At 55.5% G+C, this 21,101-nt stretch overlaps 2 protein-coding genes across 10 annotated transcripts in view; one reads left to right on the top strand and one right to left on the bottom strand.

Annotated features, from left to right (window-relative positions):
• Positions 1 to 2,991: 2,991 nt before the first annotated feature.
• Positions 2,992 to 19,624, top strand: LOC146336826 (uncharacterized). The gene is made up of 9 exons (XM_084819098.1): positions 2,992 to 6,067; positions 6,527 to 6,639; positions 7,572 to 7,630; positions 8,088 to 8,236; positions 8,966 to 9,128; positions 9,243 to 9,434; positions 12,455 to 12,685; positions 16,816 to 16,969; positions 18,173 to 19,624. The coding sequence occupies exons 1-9, from the start codon at positions 3,781 to 3,783 to the stop codon at positions 18,245 to 18,247; spliced, it is 3,423 nt and encodes a 1,140-aa protein (XP_084675224.1). The 5' UTR covers positions 2,992 to 3,780; the 3' UTR covers positions 18,248 to 19,624.
• Positions 18,821 to 21,101, bottom strand: part of TNRC6A (trinucleotide repeat containing adaptor 6A) — a 103,736-nt gene continuing 101,455 nt past the window's right edge. For 8 of the 9 annotated variants that reach the window (XM_084819088.1, XM_084819089.1, XM_084819090.1 and 5 more), the window contains one exon: positions 18,821 to 20,877. In XM_084819088.1, coding sequence (XP_084675214.1) covers positions 20,499 to 20,877 — 379 coding nt within the window. In that variant the 3' untranslated portion in view covers positions 18,821 to 20,498. The remainder of the gene's footprint in view (positions 20,878 to 21,101) is intronic. The other variant, XR_014785625.1, reaches the window with a different exon arrangement.

Genomic DNA, 21,101 nt, shown 5'->3' with positions numbered 1-21,101 from the left:
CAGTTGGCTACAGAGTTGGATTCAAAGAGTGCTTATCAATGGAACCTTCTCAAACTGGGGAGAGGTAACGAGCAGGGTACCGCAAGGCTCAGTCCTGGGCCCAGTGCTCTTCAACATTTTTAGTAATGACTTGGAGGAGGAGGTGCAGGGAATGCTGATCAAATTTGCAGATGACACAAAATGGGGCGGGATAGCTAATACTTTGGAAGACAGAAACAAAATTTGAAGTAATCTGGATAGACTGGAGCGCTGGGCAGAAAACAACAGAATGACATTTAATAGGGATCAATGCCAAGTTCTGCACCTAGGAAAATGAAACCAAATACACAGTTGCAAGATGGGGGATACATGGCTCAACCACACTACAAGCGAGAAGGATCTTGGAATTGTTGTCGATTACAAGCTGAATATGAGCCAACAGTGGGATGTCGCTGCAAAAAAGGCACATGCTATTTTGGGCTGCATTCATAGAAGCATAGCTTCCAAATCCCGAGAAGTATTAGTTCCCCTCTACTCAGCACTGGTTAGGCCTCATCAGGAGTACTGTGTCCAGTTCTGGGCACCACACTTGAAGAAGGATGCAGACAAACTGGAGAGGGTTCAGAGGAGGGCAACCAAGATGATCAGGGGACTGGAAACAAAGCCCTATGAGGAGAGACTGAAAGAACTGGGCACGTTTAGCCTTGAGAAGAGAAGACTGAGGGGGGATATGATAGCGCTCTTCAAGTCCTTGAAAGGTTGTCACAGAGAGGAAGGCTCTCTGAGATCCTCCATCATCGTAAAGAGATCCTCCATCATCTCTGGGATGATGGAGGATCTCTCCTCCATCATCCCAGAGTGCAGGACACGGAATCATGGGCTCAAGTGACAGGAAGCCAGATTCCGGCTGAACATCAGGAAAAACCTCCTGAGTGTTAGAGCAATATGACAATGGAACCAATGACCTAGGGAGGTGGCGGGCTCTCCCACACTGGAGGCGTTCAAGATGAGGCTGGACAGCCACCTGTCAGGGATGCTCTGACCTGGATTCCTGCATTGAGCAGGGGGTTGGACACGATGGCCTTGTAGGCCCCTTCCAGCCCTACTTTTCTATGATTCTATGAAACTAATCAACATGTGCTATTAGCCCATAATAATGCCTATTAACTTGTCTGCATAAGTTGCATGTAGTGGCACTACGAGAGCCCTCCAAAACCCAAGGACCCACCTGGTTGTCTGGAGGGGTTTCTTCCTTACCAGTGGCAAACAGACAAGAAGCAGCTGTGCAAGACTGACTGAGACGAGAAGGTGTGAGTTGTAGGGTGCTTTGCCTTAATCCAGGTCTTTGATATGAAAGTGAACCCGCAACTGGTGTGTGTATACGTACTAGTGTCTCTCCTTCTACAATCACAAGTGCACACTTAGTGTTACTAGCTCCCCAGCCCCCCTCCATTGGAAACGCTTCCTCTGCTTGGTTTTCCTCCCTCCCTGCTCATTCTGGTCTTGTGCTTGTGTGTGTGCGTGAGAGAGAGCGGGGTGGGGGGAGAGAGAGAATACAAGGACTTGGATGCTCCTCATACAAAGCTCGGATTCTGTCTATAGCAGAAATTATGCCCATCTCCTCAGACCCCTTTGCATCAATGTCACAGAAAACTTGTTGTCGTGGCAACACTGGGATGATGCATGATTTCTGGGTGGGCTGTCTTGAATGCTTGTTTTGTATAATTGGGCTTATCTTGAAAATGCTGCTGCCAATTGTTTGATTATGGAGTCAGCTACATGCCATTATGACCTAATAATAGCTTAACTGTGGCCTCTCTCAGGCTCAGGGGGACCCCCTGCCCCACTGTGTAAGGTGCGCGTTCCCAGTGTCCCTACAAACAGGATGATAGGGTGGGCAAAAAGAAGAAAACCAGAGCACAACCATTCAGCTCCTGTTGAGGCTTGCTTGGCATGCAGAAAAGTGACCTTGGCCTCCGACTGCTAGACCTGAGATCTGTTCAGCTGGGTAGCATCTTCTTTGAAATACCTTGTTACAGAGCAACGTTCTTGCAAGGCATTTTGATGTGACCTTGCCGCTCAGAGTGGTTATTTTAATGAGCCTGCAGAATTGGGAGTTTTGCAAAGTTGTTCTTTCTGTCTTGTAAACCTGGGCATTCAGTTTCTAACAAGCTTCTCTTAACTGAGCATCACCTCAGTTAAAAGACAGAACCCACAAAACGCAGAGCAAAGGCAGTGTCAGGACATCCAGGGCAGCGAGCATCTCCTTTTTGGAACAGTGGCTCTGGGCTCATTTCCCTCCCAGGGACTGGCAGCCTGTAGAAGGGATGCAGCTCTCCATGGATCGCAGCGGATCCAGGTGCTGAAATGGTGCCAGTGTGGGTGGGCAGGAGGCGCCTGCCAGGTATGGGCATGGTTGGGGTCAGCAGGAGGGGGAGAGAGAGAGAGGACCTGAGCTGCCTTGAGGCTGGGCTGGGCTGAGCTTTGATCTGGCCCCCACACCCGGGCGATGCCCCTGGTGGCTCCTGGTGACTCAGGGAGGCAAGAATTGCCCCAGGCCTGCCAGGGCTGGCTGGAGGCAGTCTGGGGCTGGAGGTGGGAAGTCCAGATTGTGCTTCTCCTCCACAAGCTTCACTGGGATGGAGCGGATGCTCCCACTCTTTTCAGTGGGGTTTGCTCATGCATTATCTGCCCATGTCCTGCTCTGCCCCATGAATGGCAGCCCTCCAGAGAGGCCAGCTGGGGCATCTGCCTGGTCTGCTTTGAGCACCTGCCACATACAGGCAAAGCTGGGTTTGGGGCAAAATTGCCACTTGGGCCCCTGGCAGATGTTCCAGATTTGAGCTGGAGTGAGTGTGTACACCACTACATTTTTTTGAATGTGAATGGGAAACGTTACATCTGGGCAGAATTTCAAATTTTGTTTCATGTAGAAGTCTTAAAAATGGGATTTAGTCCCATTAAAAATGTATGGTAGTCAAGTTAAGCTCACCACATTCATTTTTTAAATAAACCTTTTTATTACATTTTAGAATTGGTTTAACAACAGCAACATAAAGATCACGCTAACATTGGCATTGAGAGACACATGAGCATTGCCTTCAGATCCAACCTCCAAGGCTTGTTTATGAATTCAGAGGAGGGACCTAACAGTCTGTACAGTTATCTGAGTGTTTTTTTCCAAGGTGTCCCATGGACAGCAAGTGGGCTCCAAAGTTTTTTTTCCTTTTGATTTGTGAAGATAATAAGCAATACCATGTTTCAAAAATTCCACATTTCATGCAGTTTTCCACCCTGGAAATTCAAAATCCAGCATCATCTGGAATTAGGAATATTGTTTAAAAAATTCAAACTAGGATATCCTATTTTTTGTTTTTGTGAGCAAATTTGAGCTGGAATGTACTTGAAAACTGTGTCTGGTTCAGTTTTCATTTGGACGATCCTTCACCTGCGTGGGGTGGGCTGCCCTTGTGAACTGGACCTCCAAGAAGTGTGTCGCCATCGCCAAGGGAAATCCCCTAGGGTGGGCCTGTGTCTCAGCAAGCAGCTCATTTGCCCGCAGCCAGGGAGCTGTTGCCCAAGGAGGCCTGGGCTGCGGAAGAGGCTCTCCCAGGTGGGGCTGCGGGGGGAGGCGAGGCAGTCATCAGGACAGGCCACCATCCGAAGTGACCCGCTTGGCACAGAAAACGCCGGCCCAGTGCCTTGGGATGGGGTGGGTACCTGTCCCCTTGCTGCTTCTGCCGGAGCAAAGGGCGAGTGCTGACGCTGGCACCTCATGCCCTGAGGCCTGGAGGAGGCCACATGCCTGTTCACCCCTCTAGCAACCTCACTGCCTTTGCTTTCCCCCAACCTACAGGGTCGGATTTCTCCGCGCTGGAGGATTCACTGCCTGAAGGGCAAAGCACCACCATGACTGCGCTGAGCCCCTTCCCCAGCAGTGCTGAGCACCCTGGCAGCCCCCGGCAGGCTCTCCGGCTGGACTTGGGGACTCCTGCTTTCTGCACCCTGCTGCATCCAGGCATGGCAACATCATCCACTGGGGACACGTTGAGGGGGGCTCCAACTGGGGGCCTCCAAAGCCGAGCTCCTGGCACCCCGCTTGCCACCCGTGAAGCAGGAAGAGGCGCAAGTGGGCCAGAGGCCCGTGGGCGGCCCCGACCACCCCTCCTCACCCCCGCCACGTTCGTGACACTCTTGCCCGTGTTGGCGCTGCTGCCTGGGCCTGCTTCCCCAAAGGCTGTTGCAGGCCCAGCGCCCCGCCCCTCGCCGCTTCCAGACAGGCCCCCTGGCTCAGGCGCTGGGGAGAGAGCCCTGGAGGGCTGGCGGCCCACCAGCCCCATTCTGCCTCTGGCTCCGGACGTGCGAGGAGTCACGCGGACCAGCTGGACTGCGATGGGGCCTTCGAACCTGCAGCGTGGGGTCGAGGCGCCGCTGGGTGCTACAGTGGTAGAAAAGAAGGCGTGCTGCATGGAGGTGCCTGCAGCAGAGGCCCCCTGGTCCCGTGGAGCCAGACCCCAGATACCCCAGGAGGGCAAGTTCCCCGCCGCAGAAGTCCCAGGTGCAGTCAGGGTTTCTGCTTCTTCACCAGCCATGGATGCGACCGAGCTAGGCTCCACCGGGTTGCCGAGTCCCTCTGCAGCCATAGGGCGGGACTGGGATGTGGCCACCATCACCACTCAGGTGGCACAGCTGCTGGCCCATAGCCAAAGCACCAGCCCGTTTGGGATGGGCGCCGAGGCGCTCTCGGAGCAGCCAGCGGGCAGCAAAGCCTGTGCGGCCTCGGTGGGGGCCACAGTCCCACATCCAGAAACCAGCCCACCTGCGCCTGGGACTGCTGTGGGACCCTTCCGGCTTGGCACAGCCCTGCCACCATCCCCAGCGCCCCCCCAGTCCAGTGCAGAGGCAAGTCCCGCAGGGGAGGCAGCTGAAGAGGAAAGGGTTCCAGGCACCTCTGCTGGGAGCCCAGTTTCCCCCAGCCCCAGCCACACAGCCCCAGCGCCCCCCTCCTCTTCTCCCCACCTAGGGACAACATCGCCTCCGAGCTCTGTGGGCTCCACCACCCACCTTGCAAGCCGAGGGAATGGCCGCCGGAGCTCTGGGCCCCCTTCGCGTGTCTTGCTCTTGGGCCCGGGCTGGCCCTCTGCAGGCTCCATGAAACGGGCCGTGGCAGCGACTCTCGGGGCAGGCCTGCATGCCGGCGCAACCACGGCTGCCTTTCAGAGCTCCACAGCTTCGGGCTCCGCGTGCATCCGCACAGTGGTGTTGCGGGAAGGCCCCTCCACAGCCACCAGCGAGGGACGGGGGTCCCAGGGCCCCTCCGAGTCCTCCAGCACCTGGTCCAGGAAAGGGGCAGTTCCCGCTCAGTCACCCCTTGGGCCAGCACAACTTCAGCCACGGGGGCCCACCAAAGGGGGCACGTCCCCCAGGGCAGTGGAGGCCTTCGCCAAGCACGGACACAGTGCCGGGGCTCCTGCTGACTCCAGGAGGGGCCCGGCCAGAGCCACAGTGTTCCCGGCCACGCAGACCTCCCCTAGGCAGGCCGGAGAAGGGGCTCTTGCAGGGAGAGCCACCGAGATGGGCGAGGCCCCTGTCAGCAGGATCCTAGGAAGGGGCGTTTCTGCTGGCTGGACGGGGTCGCCAGCAGGCTCTGCGGCTGCCTTGCTCACCCCGGGGGGAGGTCTGAGTTCAGCTCCCTCCGAAATGGCTGTGCCCCCCCGTGGGATGGAAGGAGCTGAGCTGGACCCAGCGGCCACGTCTGCAGCCAGAACGGGGGAGTGGGAATGGGGGAAACGCCTCGCCACCCCCTCGGAGAGCTCTGTGGGGGAGACCACCTGCTCCCCGCAAGGCCTGGGGCCTGTTCCAACAGCTGCTGCTTCAGCGGCCCCCTCAGGAAGCAGCTGGCCCGCTTGGCCACCCATGCCAGCCCCTGATCCAGGGAGTGGCCCTCCCGTTGCCAGCACCTGGCTCTGGGCAGCTGCACCGGAGGAGGCCACACCGCCGCTCGCGCCTGCGCTGCCAAGAGATGGTGATGGGCCCCCCCGATCGCGGCACGCCTTTGTGGTGGAGAACCAGCCGCCCCTCCTTAAAGGTCAGTCGCGCAGGCGGTGCCCAGCCCCAGGGAGAAGTGGAGAGCGGGGGGGGGCAGCCTGCCAGCGGGGAGGTCCTGCCCTTGGGAGCGTTCCGTGCCGTTTGTGAAGGAAGACGTGCGCAGCGCTGGTGCGCAGCTCCAAGGCGTGGCCCCGCCCTTGCGGCCCTTCGGCAAGCAGTTTGCCATCGAAGCTTCCGCCAGCCCTACTTGCCTAAACATCCACTCTGCTTTAGGACGGTGAGGGTGGAACCCTTGTGGTGCCTTTGGAGCACAGCTCCCAGATTTCCAGGCCATGGGCGGGGTGGGCGGGGCTGATGGGAGCTGAAGTCCCAAATAGCTGGAGGGCACAGCTGGGGGGGGGGGCTGCTGTAGTCCATGCCACTGCTTGGCACTGTGAAGCTAATTCTCTTCTCCCCACCTGCCTTGGGCCGAGGCGGGCCCTGGGCTTTTCTCCTCCAGCCGCATTCCTGCGCGTCCCTTGTGAGCTTGTCTTGGCCATGGAGTTTTCCAGAAGCTTCCGGAACCCTGACTCACCTGAGTATCAGGGCCTAGTGCTCAGCATCAATGAGACGGTGAGTAGCTCAGCAGAGGGAAGCCGCTGCCTGGCAGCTCCTGAGCATGAATTCTGCAAGGATTTTTTAGCTGATGTCAGGACTAGGGCTGGAATGAGAGGCAGCTTCAGGAAAGCTGACAGAAATGAGTGGCCCCCAAGGAATTCCAGGACACACCACTTTGTGGGGACAGTTCCCTGCCCATCATCGTGCCCCAGGCCAAGATGGGCGACCTCACCGCTCTGGAAGCCCCAGAAGCAGGGCCCTACAGCCCAGAGGCCTCCCTCCTCCCGTTCACACAGCCGTCAATCGGCTGCCCCTGTGGGAAGCCCGCGGGCAGGATGGGGAGGCAAGCGGCTAAATTTCTTAAATGATAGAAAGGGGGAGAGAAGCTGAGTGAATTGTTCCATGTTGAAATGGGAGGTGAAAGGTAAATCCTGGATAGGAAAAGCGTAGAGACTTCCCAGACCTTAAAAGTCGAACTCTTCAAAAGCGGCATATCGGCCAACCTCAAACCAGAACCAGCCCCTTGGGTTGATCCCAGAAAGAAATGGTAGGTGGTCATGGGTCAGAGCCATCTGGCCGGGCCTACTGGCTCCAGTTGTGGCCTTGGCAATAGCTGCACTTTGTGCCCCAAGTTCCTTCTGAATTGTCTCCAAAGGCGGCCGGCCCCCATCCTAAGGCCACCTTGGAGGCTGGGCTGTCTGCTGTGGAGGTTAGGCGGTTTCTCTGAAGAGCCGTGGCCTTAATCTTCCCGGTGGTTTTGGAAGGAGGTGAGTCTCTGTGATGCGACGAGAACAAGCGCAGAGCAGCCCCTAGATGGGAAGTCCCCTGGGCAAGCACCCCCCCCCCCGTCTTCTGTTCTCTGATGCCTCCCCTCGCTATGGAAAGTGTGCAGGAGAGCAGTAATATGGCCATGGCATCTCATCCCCCCTTGTGACCCTTCTCTCTAGGTCACGCCCTTCTTTGCTTCTTTGCCTGGATTCCAACGACTGGAAGTGAAGGCAATCCGGTAACTATTTTATTTGTTTTGTGGGGTTTTCTAGCCTGCCCTATCCCAAGGGCTTGGGGAAGATAACAACACTGAAACCACAGTCCTTCAGGTGAGGATGCAAAGTGACCCCGTGGCTCCTTAAGCACAGCTTAGCACAGACACTGTGGAAGCTCCAAGGCGTGATACGGGAGGGGAGGGCAGCTGCCCAGAAGGACGGCTTGTGGTCGGTCCTTCTGGGATGGGTTGGTGCTCCGAGGGGCACCGACAGGGCTCCTTTCTTAAGGGTCACTGCCGGGCCTTTAACGTTCGTGGCGCTCAAGCAATGTTTCAAACAGCAAGTCTCATTTCCAAAGTCTGCTCCAGGCGCCCGAGCAGACTTCGGCCTCGGAGCTCAGCTGGCTGCTGCACCTTTGCTGTGCAAAGCCCCTGCTTGCTGGCTGCTGCCCACACTTTCCCCACCACCTTTCCCCTGCAGGCCAGGGAGTGTGGTGGTGGCCTTTGAAGCCCTGTTCCTGGCAGGGGCTCCAGGCTTGTGGGCCGCCCTGAACCGCTCGTCCCTGTCGGAGCGATTGCCGCTGGGGCTCCGGGTCGCCAACGCCAAGGTGCTGCGAAGCGTGATGCTGGGTAAGATTCTGCACAGCAGCGTGGGTGGCGGTGCTGGGCTAGGGGATGAGTGGACAGGGGAGATGGGCAGGCGCTGGTGCTGTCCTGGACTCAGCCTGCCCACATAACGCCTTGCAGCTGTAACACCCGGGCAGTCCACAGCTACGGGGCAGGGGACACTGTTTTTAAAATCCCTTGGTCCGTGGGCAGAGTTGGAGTGGGGGTCAGGGCTGGAGGACTTCCAGGGGTTGTGGGTGGAGCCTGGCAAAGTATGGTGGCTGGTCAAGGGCAGAGGGCCGAAATCCTTGCGGCTTGATTCAACAAAATACCCCATCCTGAACTGGAGGCCCAAAGCTGAGCGTCCTGCTCAGGCAGCAGACCCTGGACTATCTCCGAGCTGAAGCCCCTTTAGGCAACGCAGACAGTGGCAACTGGCTCCAGTTTGCCAAGCCCACCTGCGGGCCCAGTCCCAGGGGGCTCTTTCGCATAGCTCCAGCCAATGGCTCTGCCTTCTGGTGCCAGGGCTCTGTCTTGTGCAAGCATGGCTCCCTGGGGCCATGGCTCTGGGGGAGATGGCCCATGCCCAAGGCTCAACCTTTTGGCTTTTCTGGGCTCCTGTGTCGCAGGTAGAGGGGCTGAGATGTTGCCCTGGAGAGGCGCTGCTGCAGAGTGGCTGGTCACAGCCTGCGTGCCCCACCTTGGCTCTCAGGCAGCTCCAGATGTTCACCTCCTGCCCTTCTGTGCCTGCAGAGGGGCGCCCGGACCCATGTGTCCTGCTCTTCTCCTGCCACACTGGCTACGAGTGTGTTGCTGGGGAGGATGGGAGCGCCATCTGCATCTCCATGTGCCATCGGGACTATTGCAAGAACCAGGGCATCTGCACCCATGCGGCCAACCACACGCCCATCTGCCAGTGAGTGCCTGCCTGTGACACGACCCATGGGGCTTGCCCTCAGCACCAGGGGGTGGGGGTGCTGCAGCCGCCGCCAGGCTGCCTCCTGATTGCCCCATGCCCTTGATTCCCCAGGTGCCCCGTGGGCAGCGATTTCTGGTTCCTGGGTGTGCACTGCGATTACAGAGTGACACAGCGGGCCTTGCTGGGTGTTGCATGTGGCCTCCTGCTGAGCTTGGTGGTGGCTGGAGCGTCCGTCGCTGGCCTGGTGATCCGCAGGGTCCGGCTGCTGCTGCTGGAGGCCAGGGCAGATCAGACCACAAGCAGGTGAGAGGCGCGCACCCCTGGCCCTCCCCAGGGAGGGGGGGTGGGAAACTGGTGTGCTGCCTTCCCCTGTGCGTTGAGGTTAGAGGCCACAACAAGGTTGCCTGGAAGGTCCATTAGATTTTTAAATGCCTCCTGGGTGCTTCCAGGTGAGGCTTTTCTTGTGCAGTCTTGGCCCTGCCTCAAACACAGCGCTTTGCGGGGCATCCAGACGCAGCTTGTCTTTGCAACCCACTCACCACTTCTGGCCTGTTTGTTTTTTTCTTGCCACAAAAAATCCATTAAGGAGGGAAAGACAAAAAGCTGCACCAGGCATTTAGATAGGTTGCGTGAGGAGCCCTCCCTGTCTTGCATCACAGACACAGCCACCCTCAGGGACCTGGGTTTCTGCCTCCCCTACGTCCAGCGTCGATGGGCGCACAGTGGCCCAGCGGTGCCTGTCATCCACTGATCTGGCCTTTGACTCGTGTGGGGCTGGAGGAAGGGCCTGGGCTAAGCTGATGGAAGCCTGTCCTCCCTCCAGGAAAAGCAGAGAGCCAGCAGTTGGCCAAACTCCAGGGGAAATCTGGGGCGGGGTGCAGCGAGCAGCTGAGTGGGGCAGGGTGAGTGCTGAAGCAAAGCTTCGTTTGGAGTGGAGCTCTTCAATGCCCAGCTCCAGAACCAGCTCTCCCTGCTCCTGGCTGTAATCCCTGGGGTACAGGAAGTAATGAGTACTTCAAAGCGTATGCAGAGTATAATCTCCTTCTTACGCTTCTAGAATTAGGAGTTGGGGCAGAAGGTGTTGCTTCAGGCAGCGCAAAGCCTGAAAGGGTCCATAGTATTAAGCCCAGCATGTGATCTAAGGCAGGAGTGGGCAGACATTTGGCTTATAGGATCGACTTTGTTTTCTGCTAGAACCTTGAGGTTCAGCAGTGGGAGCCCAGTGCAAAATAGTGGCTCAGGAAGGCAGACATAGAATGGCAAAACAAGGGTGTCCCTGAGCACATGTTGAGCCCGGGAGTTTTCGGCACTGGAACTGGAATTTGCACACAGATTCTTTCACTCCCAGATTTACTCCTGTCCCCGTGCCCCCTAGCTTTCCCGATTTCAGCAGCCTAATTTAGGGCAGAGTGGGGGCAAGGGCTTTTTGTTTTCATGATTGTCCAACAGCTGGGCTTTGGAAGCTCTTGCTGACCTACTGCAAAAAAACTGGAGCTCTTCCAGCAGGTCCCCATCAGCCGTGTGCCTGCCATGACCCAAAGGCCCGGCCCAGCCTCGCTCAGCCAGATCCTGCAGCCGTGGCTTCTCTCTTGGCTTCAGCCCGAGTCCCACTTGGTCTGGGTCATGCCTGGCTTCAGATGTCTCTCTTCACTGGCTGTAATTTCTCTGGGCTCGTTTGGCTTGATCTCTGTAGGGCCGGGGGCTGGACAAGGAACAGGGTTGGGCTGGACGAGGTCGCCAGTCTCTCCCAGCCACTGTGCTTCTGTGAACTGGACGGCTGGAAGCGCTGTCCGAAGGCCATGGCTGAGGGGAGGGGAAGCCAGGAGGGGTTTCTTGCCCCCGCCCAAGCCGTGCTGACACCCAAGGGACTCGGGTGTCAGCAGCCTCAGCGACAGGCAGACGGGAGCGTTGCACGTGCGAGACGCAGTTAACGTGCGGGACTTGCTGCGGTGAGAATGTAGGAATGGTTTAGAAAAGCTTCGATGGCTTCTAAAAGGGATTAGACCAAAGCGGGAGGGGGAGGGGGCCTGGCAACTGCTGCTAGCCACGCTATCCAGAAATGGCCCCTCCGTGTTCGCTGGCAAGGTGCCTTGGCACAGCAGGTGCTGGGTACAGATGGGGAAGCATTTGCCAGCACAGTCAGCTCCTGAGCACCGCAAGGCTTGACCAGGGGCACCTGCAGCCTGATCCGGCAGGGCACTGCTCCCCTCTTTGCCTCTTCCCCTGCCCAGAGGGCCGCCTTCTCTCTCCCGGTGCCTCGGTAGCGCGTTGTTGGAGTGCAGTGTGTGCAGCAGGATGGCCGCTGCTGGCCCGGTCAGTCGGCCTCGGGCGTGCTGACCTCCCTCCATGGTTCAGCAGCAACGCACAGGGCCGAGTTCCTGTGGAGACTGCTGCCGGCGCCCCCCAGCGCTGCCTCTGGCCTCCCAAGGGGGCGGGGGCTGACGCCGGGTGGCGGGTTGGGTGCTCTGCCATCCGCAGCGCCTTCGCTCAAAAAGGGCGGGCACTTGAACGCTGGGGGCAGAACAGCAGCCCCCAGCTTAGGGAGCCCCAAAGGCAGTGCAGAAAGCACTGCAGGTGAAAGAGGATAGCGCACAGGATAAGGCAGGGCGGCTGACAACCAGCTACTTCGGCGTGGCTTTTATCGTACTGACAACAACTGGACACGCCAGAAAAAGCTAGGTAGGCACTGCTTACGCCCCCAGTAAAGACTGGGCAGAGAAGCGGGGGCTCAGAGGTTTCAACTGGCTGCTTTCAGCTGTGCTTTCTCTGCTCTGGGTCCTACTTGTGTTTCAAGTATATTAACAGGGACAGTATTTGGGCAGCTGCTGTGGAAGCCAAACCCACCATCTGGTTTCCAAACATACCTATTCCTGTCCCGAGCGGAGTTCAGAATAACTGCTTCTCTGAGTTTACAGCAGGGATGGGCAACCTTTTTGGGTTCAGGGTCTGCATTGGCCCCCCTTGAACCCATTGGGGGCTGCGTGGGTGGGGGGCAGGGTGTATGTGGGGCCACATTTGTGCGCACTCCCACAATTCACACACTCTCATTCACTCCCCCCCCCAAGAGATCATTACCAGAATCACGGGGGGGGGGAGTGCTAGCCTCCCTCTCCCCCAAGATTCTAATCAAGATTGCAGTTTCCCTGCTGCTATTAGCAGCAAGGAAACCAAGCTGAGTGAAAAGTTTCCAGGCCTCTGCAGGTCTGAGCACCCAGCATTTCCTGTGTAGAGAACAAATCTTGACCCCCTCCCCCCGACCAGTGAAGTAACTTGGCTTTGCTTCCAGAACATTGACTTTTTGAAAATCCAGCGGTCTTTTCCAGCTACCGGCGCTTCTGCCGTCTTGATGACGTCTCGGCACACTACTGGTCAGAGCCGTGGCTGGCGTCGGCCAGCCCCTGGGACAACCCCGCCTTCAGCACCTCGGAGGAGCTGCTTCACTTCCAGGTTCTGGCCCCCACCTGCTGCAGCTGTCAAGACGACTGCATGGCCCCCGGCGGCTACTGCCAGCAGCCGCAGGACACCTTGCGCATCAGTGCTGCAGGCCGGCCAAGGTAACGGGCACTGCACAGGACAGCGTGGAGGGGCAGCACGTGGCGGGGCGGGGGGGTCGCACCCAGGACGGTCCGGGCGCAGGCTGCTCACGTCACCTTGGCGCGCCAGCCTGCCCAGGCCTGCTTGCGGCCCCTGCTGTTTCGCAGGGCAGATGCCTGGGCAGGAGGTGCCCCCACGTGCCCCCCTCCCCATTCGAATTGCACGCCTCCCTCCTGCCCAGCGGACTGGTGCTGGGAGCGCCTCAGCTGTTCCCAGCACCAATCAGCTGGGCGGCAGCAGGGTGGGGCGGCAGGCTGGGATCTGAGTGTGCAGGTGATGGGTGGGGGAGGGGGAGGCTGTGTGTGTCTCTGCAGATGTGGGGGGGGTGATGTGCCCCCAAAGGACTGGCTGGCCCCCGGTGCAGCTCCACCAGAGAATGTTCAGCCGCTCCGGGTCTATTCCGACCTCTCGGAAGACTCGGGCAACGAGAGGCTGCTCCCAGCCCTGGACATGCTAGGGATAAAAGCTTTTGTGTGCAGAACAGGCGGCGAGAGAAACCAGAGTGCTGCGTTCCATCAGGGGTGCAGGGCACACCAGAGCAGGCCGGCAAGGGCGGGGTATGTGTGTGCGCACACCGCCACTAGCAGGAGTCGGGGTGGCCCTTTTTCTGCTCTTGAGCAAGCCAGAATAAAGGGCTGGGCAGCCACTTCCTCCCCATGCCCCCCCCTCTCCCTGGCAGCAAAAAGCCCTTTTCTCCCATCAGCAGCTGATCGGAGGTGAAGAGTTTCTTCTGCGGGGGGGGGGGGGCAGGCAGATCAGCTGGTCTGTGGGGAAAGTGGGCAAGGGGCTGCTGGCTTTGTGGGTCCACCAGGAGCAGCCAAGGGCTGCAGGTTTTGCATCCTTGTGCTAGAGTAACATATGCAAAGCATGTCCCTATCCTAAGAAGCTTATGATACAGTGGAGAAGCAGCAGAGGGAGGAAAGGACAAGTCAGCGGTAAGGCCCAACCCATTGAGAAGGGAGGAATTGGAACAAAGGAGGAATATGAATGGTCTAGAAAGCAGTCAGAGAAAAATACCAGGGGGGGGCGCGGGGGCTGGTGTGCCCTTGCATATTAGATTTGTTGCCTTGATGGGGTGGCTGTGGGTCTGGAGATATGGGGGCTGCTTGAGCGTACTCAGAGATGAGGATAATGTACTCTGCTTGTGCTCAAAGGCACTCCGTTATTTCGTCTGTTCTGTGACACGGACACAGGCGCTACTGAGCTCAGCAGTAACTGTGTCATGGAGATGAGCAGGGACTAGGCTGCCCTTTGTTTTGCCAAGCCGCTGATGCGGTTGGTAAGGAGCCAAAGCGGGTGGAAGGCATTACGGCAGCTGGGTAAGGGGGGCAGTACAAGGAGAGAAGGCCCTCCTGTTTGAGCTGAGCTCAGGTGAGCTGTGCAGGCTGATCAGGCAGCCTCCAGCAGCAGCCAACTTCCCAGCAAAGCGGGATCGTGGGACGGGGGTAGGAGGGTGGCAGGGGAGTGCTTGACCCCACCCAAGAAAGGGGAGGCCCAGTGGAGACAAGCTCATTGTTGGCCCAGGCAGCCAGCTATCAGACTGCCATGAACTTTCCACTTGTTTCTGGCTTGTGTGGTGCTCAGCGGAAGGTCAGCTCCCCAACAGAAAGGCCTCTCGTGCCCCAGGCGCTGTGGAAAGAGGAAGGCAAAGACCCGCTCAGATCAGGCCTCAGAAAGCAGGGGGTGCCCTGGCGGTCCTGCAGAGCCTGCCGCTGGAGGCCCGGCTGCTTTGCCAGGTCCGTGTGTGACGTTCTGTGGCCACCTCTGTCTGCCTACCCAGCCCTGCCGCCTCCAGCTGGGGCCCTCCAGGTGCTTTGGACTATAACTCCCAGCTGCCTGGGGCTGATGGGAGTTGAAGTCCACAACACCTGGAGGGCACCAGTTTGTGGAAGGTGAGCCTAGTCGCTTTCTCTCTCGGTCTCCCCCACAAACGTTGGCAGTGGAACATTGGTCTGCCCGTGGACGGCCCTTCTGCTCTGCGTGGGGAAGCCAGTGCTTGCCCTCCATTGGAGGCAGGGCCCTGGGGCCCCTCTGCCTTCTGCTGGGAGGCATTACCCTGTCAGAAAATGCCTGAGCAGGGTCACCCCCCAAGTGCAAAGTGTTTGGGCTGAAGGGGAAATGCGCAAAGCCCGTGCCCATCTGTGAGCGCTGGCGCAGGGTGGGCTGGATGGCAGAAGCATGCCCCCCATGAACGCAACGCATGTCCTAAGAGAGGGCAGAGCAGAGCGGAGCGGAGCAGAGCAGAGCATGGTAAAAAGCAGCAGTGTTGGCAAAAGCCCTCCCTTCATCTCAGGACTTGCTTTTCCTCCTGCACTGTGGCCATAGCGCAATTAGGTAACGAAAGACTCTTGACTTGATGGTCTCATCAGGCAGGGTGGGCATTTTAGATGCACTGCTACTTCACTTGCTTCAAAGTGTGGTATGCTGGCCCTGCTGTGTTTGGGGGCCCTCCCATTAGCTCTGCTGAGTGGGGCCTTGGGCTTCTGCCCTACAGCCCTTCTCTGATGCCACCACTGTGCAGTGGTAGAGAAAAGCTCTCGCAGCAGGAGAATGCCAGGCAGGACTGGGAGGAAGGTGCCCACTCTGGCAACTGGTTGGGAATGCCCTGCTTCCCTCTAACTCCCCATGGCGAGGGCCAAGAGGTTTGCAGCTGGCTTACAGGCCCTGGCCTGGCAGATCTCAAACATACTCAGTGCCTCTGGGGATCCCTCCCCTTCTGGCACAGAAGGCAACAAAGGAGCTTGTCCACCTATTTCCTCCATCACATCACTCTGGGGTGCACAGGGAGTGGGGTGGTTATGCCTACATGATCTGCACAGGGCAACCCAACTCCTATACAGAGACCTGCTGCAGCCAAGTATTTGGCTTGTGGGTTCAAGCAAACAAAGGGAGCAAGGGGGCAGCAGTGCACACTTTGCATGCAGAAAGCCCTGGATTCAATTCCCAGCAGCTCCATTACAGAGCAGACCTCCGCCCGGGACCCTTTGGCATTGATCACTAGCCTTAACAGCCTACCTGAGTCACTACATAAGCTAAGTAGCTTTGAGTGTCCCAGCATCCTTCCCCTTACTCGCCCAGCTCCTGCTGGTTTTAGTTTTAGAATCCCATGCATCAGACAGACCTCAAGTCTCAGTCCTGCTCCAGCAATTTCTTGGGTGGCTTCCTCTGTGAAGCTGTGTTGTAGCCTTTTGTGGTTTTTTAGTTACTGAATAATTTCACAACATTTAAATGTAATACGCTTTTGAGCACCAGTGGAAGCTCCGAAGGTTAAGAGGCACTGCGAAGGTTTTCCTGGGACCGGGACACCTCTGCAACCGCCTCCTGTGCCTGTTATTGGCAGGAGGGACCCTTGGCCACACTAAATGCATTCATACATTTCACATCATGTCTTTGATTGAGAAAGCAATGCGAAGCTGGTGAGCCATTCAGAAACAGCGTTCATCTGCTCCCTGGTGCTCCAATCCACTTTTCAGCAAGGTGTGACAAAACATCTGCACACACTTTTTGCTCATAACAAAAGAACTGGGCTTCCCGGAGCAGAGGTGGAAGCATCCCACACCGTATGTGGGATGCATCCCAACCTGGAGTGGGGAACCTCCAGCCCATGGAGGTTGCCTCTGCAGTTGCCCCCCAGTGCTAGGGAGGGCTGTGCTGGGAAGAGAAACCCCTCCAATGTCTGATCACTGTTGGGAGAAGCAGCTGAGGCTTCCTCTCCCAGTGGGGCCCTGACTCTGCCTGGAGAACGTTTCTCCAGGCACAGCACTTTGTGCTTCACATTGCACAAAGAAAGGGACCGATGATGTCAGGCATTAGAACTTCGAGGGATGGCCTGGCCCATCATTGGCCCCCCTGTGAGCTGGAGGCAATGTGGGCCTTGGGGCTGGAACTGCTCCCCACCCACTTTTAAAACAGCAGCACTGGGTTTTGCATATAGCGCCCAAGTCTACATTGCACTAGAACTGTGACGCTCTTCATAACTGGTGCCAACTTGCTAGAGCACGCGAGCATACAAGAAGTCAGGTTGTGTCGCCACTTGTTTTGCACTGTTGTGCAGCTCAGATTATGTGCATGCACTTGCTTCTTTATTTAGTTCTCAATACAACTGGGCGGAGAGCTCCAGCAGCGTGAACGACCCCATGGTAGACTCTGGGAAGGCCAGCGAGGTCTCCGTCTCAAGTTGGCCCTTGGAACCCATCCAGTGGAGCCCTTTCCCTGCTCCACACAAGCTCTCCAGGGAGCACACGGTAAGGCAACACTCCAGAGCATTGCTCAGTTCAGCAGGCTTCATTTCCTTGGCTGAGGGGCTGTGGAGTGGGTGGGTGGGCTGGCATGTAGGCCCACACATATTTTTGCATAGAAAGGCAAGTTTCTGGCAGCCACGTTCTGAAAATACACAGGCGAAGATTCCAGGGATGCTGTGTTCCCTCTCACTAATCAGCATCTGAAAAGGGTCAGCATCTTCCCCCACCCCTCATTGCAGATGCTTTGTTTTTTGTGCTTTTATGTCCAGAAGAGCGGGGTATAAATAAGTTAGTGACATAAGAACTGTACAGGGAAGTGAGAATAAGGATTTGCTCAAGGTTACCAAGTGAGTTTGCTGCTGATGAAAGATTTGCACTGGAGATTTCTTGCCTGACAACTCACTCTGAAGCCACTCTCCTCCACTGGCCTCCTCCCCAGTCATTTCACCACACCAGGGCGGCCCAGCCTTTTTGAGCTGGTGAGCACATTGGGAATTTTGAGTGATGTGGGCACTGTCATGAAATGGCTGCCATGGCAGCCAATCACAACACTCATTTCACAGAAGGCAAACTGGTGATGCTCAGAGAAACAAACGTTGTAAATGTGAGGTGGTTTTGCTCAGAGGCAAAACCACCTCACACCTACAATGAAGCCCTCTGGCAGAACGTAGCCAGCTACCCCCAAACAAGCAACATGCTTGGCACAGGCAAAACGTTCCCCGCAGTCACTCCCATCCCCCTTAGCTCCTCAGGATGGTCCCTACCATTCTCCAGTTTACTTCTGGGGGGCGGGGGGACTTAATGCTTCAAAATGAATGTCTGGGCTACAGCCACCTGCCATTTTATTTTCACAGAACACCTGAGGTCCACATGGTGCCCGCAGGCACTCTCAGAAATAAACAGGGCGTGCAAGCCCAGCTCGTTGTTTTGCAGCATACTAGTCTCCAGCTTTGTCAAAATTGATGTTGCTATAGGAGCCAGGAGAGGCAGGCACCAGGGGGCTCTGTGGGCACAGTGATGAGCCCCACAGCTCCAGTCCTGGAAGGCGTTTGCGGGGCTAGGTCCTTTTAGGTCCACCCAGAGTGGCTGGGTGACCAGCCAGATGGGCGAATAATAAATTTAATAATAAAAAAAATTTACCCAAACTAGCTCCTCCCAGCATTCCCAGTGCACAGCAACTACTGCAGCCCACCGTCTTTTTCACAGCACAAGGCACAGAGGCCTCATTCGGACTGTGAGGGGATGGAACTGGTCAGCATGGAGAGAAGCTGGACAGCCTGAATTCTTCCTGAGAGACTTTCAGATGCAGCACTTGCCATGTGTCCAAAATCAACCAGCATTCAAACTTGCACAAATGGAGCTGCAAACCCTGGCACGGTACAATCCACCAGTGCAGGCAGGCGTCTGATGTCGCTTCTATTCAACACAAAGTCCTGAGGATCAACCATTGGGAATCAAGAGTCCAATTTTGGTTTGGTGTTGGATAGTGGAGCTTTAAAAATAGTTACAGGCAGTTCTTGAACACTGGCTGGCAGAGTGCAAAGTCAAACAGATTTGGAAAGTTGCAAACTCAGACACAGGACTGCCTGATGGAAAGTGCTAAGTAAGTAACTGGAAAAAGGTCAAGGAAGAAGTGTTGCAATTGTTTAGTGTAAGTAGCTGTAATTGAGGTATTAAATGCCAGTACTTTTAAAAACATTTCCACACGCTTCTGTAAATTTGCAAGTGTCCTTTAGATATCCAAGCTAGTTGTTAAGGGAAAAAGAAAACCACCAAAATTAGGACTATTTAAGTAAATACAACTATACAGGTGCAGCAAACTGAAGCATGATGGAAGTCAGACAAGACAGCGCTATGATAAGCAGCCAAAAATGTCATGATTTATTAATATCTGGAGAAACTTCATAATTCGAACACAACCCAAACTGTACATTTTACAATCACACTCTATTTGTAAACAGTTAAAAAGCCACTGACGACTTTTGCATCTTCAGACACAACAGTTAGAATCAAGGCAATGAAATGAGAGCGTCTTTCGGCACAATTAAAAAGTTTTTTATCCTTGTTTAGTCTTTTATCCTCTAACTAAACAAGCATCAGGTAATAATACCATTTGTGGCAAAAAGAGGAAGATGATTTAACACTTTCACAAGAAAAGTATTTGCAAGAACTTCGAACATTTAAAATTTATACAACAAAATTCTGTAAGCCCAAGTCCTTGGTTACAGTCTGCATAGTTACTTCAGCTTTAAGGTTAAACATGGAACACAGTCACAAGAGCAGGATGAGCGCAATGTGAGGGAGACAGGGAGGGACAAGAGGGCTGACTTTACAAAAATGGAGGGAAACTACAGATTAAGAGCCAAGCACCCCCATTCCCACCCCACACTATTAAAAAGACAGCATTGGAAAGCAAAGAATGTCAAACTCCAGCGATTTGAAGCAATTTTTGGCAGAAGTTTTACAGAGCAAGTAGTAATCAGTGCTAAAAGTTATTTTCCTATAAGAAACTACAAGGAGTTTTACTGGGGACCTTGGTTTTCCTGAGAGCCATGCTCTTAGATTTAGGAGGTGGGAATAGAAAAACACAAATGGAACATGGCCAAACACTGCTCGTTTTTTTCCCAGAGATAGAAAGCATCTTTATCATCCACAATTTTTTGTTTTTAAAAAAATATTTAAGTGATGGAAGAGTAAACATTATTTCTCAAAAGAAAGAAAAAAAGAAAAAGAAAGAAAGGAAGGAAGGAAGGAAGGAAGGAAGGAAAAGAGAAAAGAATTTCTGTAAACAAGGCAGCGCTCCAACACAGGAGCCCCCAAAAAATAAAAAACCAAAAGCCTATTGAAAGTGCAGGACCCCGCCCTGGCGAGCAGGCTGGGTTGCAAGTCACAGCTGTGCGGGCAGTTTTAGAAACTGCAGAGCTCGATTCTTTAGTTTAATTCCATATGAACAACAGGTGCAATACTTTTTCATTCATAATCCTAGGTTAGTCTCATTACTCGATTGTTTGGTGCCGTAGGGCTGCCATTCGACGGCTGGTGGCTGGCCAGGCAGGCAGGCAGACAGACATCAAGGCATAATGGGGCACACCTTGGTCCGAAGCAAGGGACAGCTGTCTGTCCTCTAGGAAAAGAGCCGCTGCTGCCACCACCTCGAATATTGCAGGATGGGGAGAAGGGCAGAGTCTGTGCAAAGCTATAAAAGCTCAAACTCCAACATTATCAGCAAGTTGCAAAAAAATGTTCTTAAAGAAAAAAAGTCACACATGAAAGCAAGCCCATTCTATGTAGTTTTCTTTTTAAATCTATGTATAGCACTATCTGGAAGTGTAAATCTATAACTCTTCACATTATATTATTGGCCTGCATGATTCAAGTATTCAAACTGGTATGTTTGGGGCTAAAACAAAGTGGGAACATGTGCGCAAAGTAACCATTTCCACAGGTGGAGGCTGCAGGTGGGGGGAGGGGGAGTCCAAATTTAGTGCTGCTTTGAGGTCACAGTTTTATTCACTGAAGAAGGAAAGCAAGGCTACATGGACTCCCCGCCTGCCCCAAGATGGTCTACAGAGAGGAACGCGTTGAGGGGGGATGGGCTGCTAAGGCCCCGGGTGTCACCGCTGCCCAGGGAACCCCACAGGCTTGAAGAGTAGTTCGGGCTCCCCCAAAGGGATGTGCCGTGGAGGTCTCCGCTGCTAGTTCCCGACAGCCCAGCACCATTCCAGTGATTATTTAGGTCGTTGCGGTTGGAAAATGCATGGGAGCCATCCACAGACCCCAGGCGATTCTGGCTGGTGCCCAGAGATTGCCAAGCAGGGGAGGGGGTTAGAGACTGGCCTTGTGCAAAAAAGCGGCTGATCTCCTCTTCACTGGCAAACTCAGCAAGAATTGTAGTGTTCCCTAGGACACACCTGTCCGGAGAGAGAGATCCAGCAAGAGGGTGAGGAGGAGCCTTCTGCAGCAGACATGCCAACATCCTGCCGCCACCCGCTCCCTCTGGCCCACATGCCGTCCAAGGAGCTCAGGAGCAACCAACCTGGGCTTCCCTCATCAGGCACTGGCCTAGACCAGTTAGCGCATCTGCAATTCCCAGGGCTTTCCCTGGCCACATTGCATGCTCAAAATGTTAACATTT

Source organism: Heloderma suspectum, chromosome 12 (assembly GCF_057233095.1).
Source record: "Heloderma suspectum isolate Gila_16-S chromosome 12, 16-S_ref, whole genome shotgun sequence".
Classification (NCBI taxonomy): domain Eukaryota; kingdom Metazoa; phylum Chordata; class Lepidosauria; order Squamata; family Helodermatidae; genus Heloderma; species Heloderma suspectum.
Note: the sequence above shows the minus strand (reverse complement) of the source record. Positions and strands in the feature narration are given on the sequence as shown.

Excerpts from the sequence above, each read along its gene's own strand:
- LOC146336826 (XM_084819098.1), top strand. The coding sequence starts at position 3,781 with ATGCCTGTTCACCCCTCTAGCAACCTCACTGCCTTTGCTTTCCCCCAA. Across the intron at positions 9,435-12,454 it reads GCAGATCAGACCACAAGCAG|CTACCGGCGCTTCTGCCGTC; the intron begins GTGAGAGGCGCG and ends GGTCTTTTCCAG. Across the intron at positions 16,970-18,172 it reads AGCTCTCCAGGGAGCACACG|CACAAGGCACAGAGGCCTCA; the intron begins GTAAGGCAACAC and ends TCTTTTTCACAG.